General features: G+C 48.1%; 1 protein-coding gene across 1 annotated transcript; it reads right to left on the bottom strand.

The window, feature by feature from the left end:
• Window positions 1-529: 529 nt before the first annotated feature.
• LOC138930638 (melanoma-associated antigen B5-like) lies at window positions 530-1,609 on the bottom strand. Its single transcript, XM_070291144.1, has one exon. The coding sequence runs from the start codon at window positions 1,607-1,609 to the stop codon at window positions 530-532; it is 1,080 nt and encodes a 359-aa protein (XP_070147245.1).
• Window positions 1,610-6,059: the final 4,450 nt, after the last annotated feature.

The following is a 6,059-nucleotide window of genomic DNA, read 5'->3' as shown; positions in this document are numbered from 1 at the left end:
TTCTTTCTGGGAAAATTCCATGTACCAGAGGGGCATGGTGGGCTATCATCCATGGGGTCATACATGACTTAAGTGATTGAGCAGCCAGGCAGGCAGGGCCATCATAAGGAATACCCTCCACTTCAACCATTCTTTTTACTTTACCTATAAGTCATAGAGAATATTTCAGTATCTTACTCATATGAGTGTAACTCATAAGCTCTAAAATTCTGTGAGTAGAGGCTGGGTTTTGTTTACATTAGCATCCCCGGTACTAGCGCTGAGCCTTCCCAAGAGCAGATTCTCAACGTTTGATGAATAAAAGAGCCAATAAACACAAGGTCTACACTAGTAACACTTTATTTCTCTTACTTTCTTGAAGAAGCTAAGGAACTCAGACTACAGATCAATTACTTTAACAAAGCTAAAGACTAAAAGGAACAAGAAAAACTAACATTGACCATGTTTTACTTGTTTTCTATTCCATTATCCTAAATATTTTACTATGGGATTCTTTCACATTTCCAAGAATATAATCCCTATTGTGATGTTATATTTTCCTGTCTGGGGGTAAAAACTTCACATACTTCCTGACGGGTGGGATGATAATATTGAGCATGTCCCTGGGAGGTGTACTGACTTTGACAGTAGTGTCAGGCCTGGCTGCATGCATGCCTTGGGCTTTCTCTTCTTCATCTCGCAAAGCTTCTTCATAATAAGCGGGGAAGTCACTGGGAACAGCATCATTGACCTTTGCCAAAAATTCCAGGACTTTCATCTTGCTGGTTTCAAGATGTGCTTTTGGGCCCCAGAGAAACTCATAACGTGGAGGATCACTGTTGGCAACCTGGCGGTACTCCAGATACTTCAGCCTCACTAAATCTTTGGTGATGAGCTTTCTGGGCTCTCCATAGATAAGGTGCTTTCTTCCAGCATATACTCGCATCGTGCCCAGGTATTTCCAGATGTCTTCCTCAGCGGCACAGTTGCCCTTCAGGAAGATCATACCCAGGAGATTCATCAGGAGACCAGTCTTGGGTAAACCCCTTCCGCCACGCACCCTCCCATTGTTGGGGAGTTTCAATTTGCTGACCAGATTATAGCAGGGAACAACTGAGTCGACTTCCTTCAGCTCTACCGCAAAGACTAGCTCAATGCGCTCAGAGGCTCTCTTGAGAATCTCGGCAAATCGGTCATGGTGGCTTTGGTGGATAATCTTCAGCATGTCTTCCTTCATCATGAGCTGCTTCATTTTATACTTGTACAGAAGGAACTGCTCCAACAAGCTAGCTTTCCTGGTTAAACAGTCAGTTCCTGGGGTCTCAGTGAAGGGTGGGACCTCATAGGCAAGTGCCCTATACTTATATTGGCCATCGAATGCTTCACTAGATCTAGTGTAAGAAAAGACTGCAGCAGTGGTGATGGTTGGTATTCTTTGAGGCTCCTGCGAAGTGCTACATGACTCAGCACCAGGCAGACTCTGGGTAGTATCTTCACACTGAAGAGAGGAGGTAGTTGACTCCTCTTCTGCTGCTGCTATGGCCTGAGCACCCCCACAACTCTGGGTCTGGCCTTGGGCTTGAGGGCATTTATCACCACCACGGGCCTGACTCTTCTTACTTCGAGGCATGGTCAGGGACAGCAGGAAGGAGTATAGACAGGAGCTCAGAAGACACGGACACCTGGAGGAAGGAGAATAAGATGCTGTAAGCACCTCTGCAGGGAGATGCCACCTTGGCTTTAACCAAGGCCACCATTGCAGGGTCCTTGGGGCACAGGTCGAGGACCTCTCAAGGCTTCTGTTTCGATCAGCCTGTCCCCTGAGAAAACTGTGGAGGATATTAGAGCCTTAGAATGCAGCCTGCCAACCCTGCTAGGGGTATTCAAGGGTGACAGCAGAGGCTGCCAGTAGGGAGCCTCTGATCTGGGTTTGAGGGTATTCTCAGTTTATAGTCAGGGTCATCATAGTCATATAGTCAATTGTTGGCAGGTCTAGAGCCTCCTCTTTTCTGATGCTTTGAAGATGACACCTGAAACCAAAGTCAGCACTTCCCTGAGACCCCAGGGGAGGAAGTGAAGGTGTTCCTTAGCCCTTCTCTCTGTCGGAGGATAGCCAACTGAGAGCTATGTGGAACCCACTCCTTCGAGGGCTGCTTGGGTCCTCAATTCTCATTAAGGATGCTCACCTGGTCGCCAGGAGGTACCTGGTATGCTTCCCCTCTGCTGAATGGTGGCTGCAACGGCATACTAACCTCATACTCTTCTCTCTCAGATTTGATGTGGATTGTCAGCCTCAGCCTGACAGTCCTGCCCTGAGCCTGCAAGTTCTGAATGAAAAACGTGGGGCCTAGATTTTTTGTGATCTATTGTGACTCTGCTTATTTAACTTATATGAAATGCCGCGGGGGATGAAATACAAGCTGGAATCAAGATAGCTGGGAGAAACATCAATAAACTCTGATACGCAGATGACACCACCCTTATGGCAGAAAGCAAAGAAGAACCAAAGAGCCTCTTGGTGAAAGAGAGTGAAAAAGTTGGCTTAAAACTCAACATTTAAAAAACTAAGATCATGGCATCCAGTCCCATCACTTCATGGCAAATAGATGGGGAAACAATGGCAACAGTGAGAGACTGCATGTTCTTAGGCTCCAAAATCATGGTAGATGGTGACTGCAACCATGAAATTAAAAGATGCTTGCTCCTTGGAAGAAAAGCTATGACCAAACTAGATAGCATATTAAAAAGCAGAGACATTACTTTGCTGACAAAGGCCCATCTACTCAAAGCTATGGTTTTTCCAGTAGTCATGTATGGAAACGGTCAGTTTTCATTCCAATTCCAAGGAAGGCAATGCCAAAACATCCTCAAACTACCTCACAAAGGCACTCATCTCACACGCTAGTAAAGTAATGCACAAAATTCTTCAAGTCAGGCTTCAGCAGTACATGATCCGTGAACTACCAGATGTTCAAGCTGGTTTCACAAAAGGCAGAGAAACCAGAGATCAAATTGCCAACATCTGCTGGATCATCGAAAAAGCTAGAGAGTTCCAGAAAACATATATTTTGGCTTTATTGACTATGCCAAAGCCTTTGACTGTGTGGATCACAATAAACTGTGGAAAATTCTGAAAGAGATGGGAATACCAGACCATCTGACCTGCCTCCTGAGAAATCTGTATGCAGGTCAGGACAGGAGTTACAACTGGACATGGAACAACAGACTGGTTTCAAATAGGAAAAGGAGTACATCAAGGCTGAATACTGTCACCCTGCTTATTTAACTTATATGCAGAGTACATCAAGAGAAAATCTGTGCTGGAAGAAGCTGAAGCTGGAATCAAGGTTACAAGGAAAAATATCAATAACCTCAGATATGGAGATGACAAAACTTTTATGGCAGAAAGTGAAGACGAACTAAAAAGTCTCATGATGAAAGGAAAAGAGGAAAGTGAAAACGTTGGCTTAAAGCTCAACATTCACAAAATTAAGATCATGGCATCTGGTACCATCGTTCATGAGAAATGGATGGGAAAACAGTGGAAACAGTGTCAGATGTTATTTTGGGGGGCTCTGAGTCACTGCAGATGGTGATTGCAGCCATGAAATTAAAACACGCTTAATCCCTGGTAGGAAAGTTACACTCAACCTAGATAGAATATAGAAAATCAGAGATACTACTTTGCAAACACTGAAGAAGACTCTTGAGAGTCCCTTGGACTGCAAGGAGAACCAACCAGTCCATTCTGAAGGAGATCAGCCCTGGGATTTCTTTGGGAGGAATGATGCTAAAGCTGAAACTCCAGTACTTTGGCCACCTCACGCGAAGAGTTGACTCTGATCCTGGGAGGGATTGGGGCAGGAGGAGAAGGGAACGACCGAGGATGAGATGCTGGATGGCATCACGGACTCGATGGACCTGAGTCTGAGTGAACTCTGGGAGTTGGTGATGGACAGGGAGGTCTGACATGCTGTGCTTCATGGGGTCGCAATGAGTCGGACATGACTGAGCGACTGAACTGGACTGTATGGATGTGAGAGTTGGACTATTAAAAAAAGCTGAGCACCAAAGCATTGATGCTTTGAACTGTGGTATTGGAGAAGACTCTTGAGAGTCCCTTAGACTGCAAGGAGATTAAACGAGTCAAACCCAAAGGAAATCAGTCCTGAATAATATTCATTGGAGGGACTGATGCTGAAGGTGAATACTTTGGGCACTTTATGGGAAGAAGTGATTCATTGGAAAAGACCCTGATGTTGGGAAATATTGACGACGGGAGGAAAAGGGGACGACAGAGGGTGAGATGGTTGGATGGCATCACCAACTCGATGGACATGAGTTTTCATTAAGTGCTGGGAGTTGGTGATGGACAGGGAAGCCTGGCATGCTGCAGTCCATGGGGTCACAAAGAGTCAGACATGACTGAGTGACTAGAATGAACTGAACTGATTCGATGACTGGTAGTCCTCTCAATCTTTCCTTTGACCCTTTGCACGGTCTGGGATTTCTGTCTTCCTGCCAGCCTCTCCTGAGACAACAACCCAGTAACGTATGAGGGTTCTCCCACTTTCCCATGGTCTCTAAGGCTGAGAATAGGGGATGGATTCTTTTGTACCCCCATACAACTCCTGGGGAGATCTGGAAATCCTTCTACTGTGGGGGAATAAACTACTCCTTATAAATAAAATCTTTCACCTGCCCCACGTGCGGCCTTCCTGCCTCGCCCCACGCCCCCCGCCCCGCATCCCTTCACAATTCTATCCTCGCCATACCCTAAGAGAAAATCAGTGTCAGTCATCACATCACCAGTTGCACAGACACGCCAGGCTGCCAGCAGGGCAGGAATTCCCTCTGTCCTCACAGAGGGTCCTCATCCCAAGCCCTGGCCACCCGAGAATGCTTTCCTTTGCTACCTTGAGGCCCCTCCCCTAAAAAAGTCAACACCTTCACAATCTCCAAGACCCTCCTCAAAGAAGTCAGGCTGATCCCCATGTTCGGGTCCTGCCAAGCTTGACCGGAAACACAAGTCCTGTTCCACTTCACTGTTCTGGGGGTGAGGTCCCCTCAGACCTCACTCAAGAGTTGCGCCCTCGAATTCCTTCAGGGCAAGGCGGTCGAGCTCCTAATCCATCCTGTAGAAAAGGAAGGCTCGCCTCTACCTGACCGCCATGCTTGGGTCCTCTGAGCAACAAGCAGGGCCTTGTTCGGACTTTCCACCTGCGTTTCCTCTCTCAGACCCTTGTTAGGGTCTTCTTCCCCCTCTGAACTGGGGCCACCCACTTCAACCAAGGTCCTCACCTCCCGGAGAGCCTCTGGGCAGGAATCTTCCTCCACCAGAGCGTCAGGGCTTTGTGGGCTCGAGGCACGATGTTGGGGGGGGGGGGAGGCGAGACACCGGGGAGCGGGGACGATGCATGGAGCTGGGGACAAGGCACGGACGGGAGGGCCGGGCGACACGGGGTGGGGGAGGTTGGGAGTTTGGGGGGTGTCTCCCATTCGTCATTCAGGCTCCTCACCTTGACTAGGTTCCTGCTGGCGCCTGCAAATGCTCACACGCCTGAGCACACGCACCACCGCCAGAGGCAAACTTGCTCTCCTTCCTTAGCCGCCTAGCAAGGAGTGAGTGCTAGCTACTACCTAGGAGGAAGTGAGCGCCTCACCATAGATAGTGCCTCGATCTCTGGCGCCCCCTCTGGGAGTGGAGGGCACCCTCAGTTTCACATAAGCTTCTCAATCACACTCCTTCCCGGACCTTGGGCACCTCCTTCTGTCACTGTCCTTACAACGAGGTCCTCACCTACTTGAGACTTTCCTTGCAGGAAGCTGCCTGATGGCACAGGTCTAAGAGTAGGTATAGGGTTGTCCCTGCAGGACTCCCTACACGATCGGGTGGTGTTCTCCTCAGTAGTCCTGCACCCGAGTCCTGTCTCAGCTCCTGTCTCTTTAACGAATGGCTTCACAATAACCTGTGGAAACTACTGAAAGAGATGGGAATACCAGACCACCTGACCTGCCTCTTGAGAAATCTGTATGAAGGTCAGGAAGCAACAGTTGGAGCTGGACATGGAACAACAGAC

Source organism: Ovis canadensis, chromosome X (genome assembly GCF_042477335.2).
Source record: "Ovis canadensis isolate MfBH-ARS-UI-01 breed Bighorn chromosome X, ARS-UI_OviCan_v2, whole genome shotgun sequence".
Lineage (NCBI taxonomy): Eukaryota > Metazoa > Chordata > Mammalia > Artiodactyla > Bovidae > Ovis > Ovis canadensis.
Note: the sequence above shows the minus strand (reverse complement) of the source record. Positions and strands in the feature narration are given on the sequence as shown.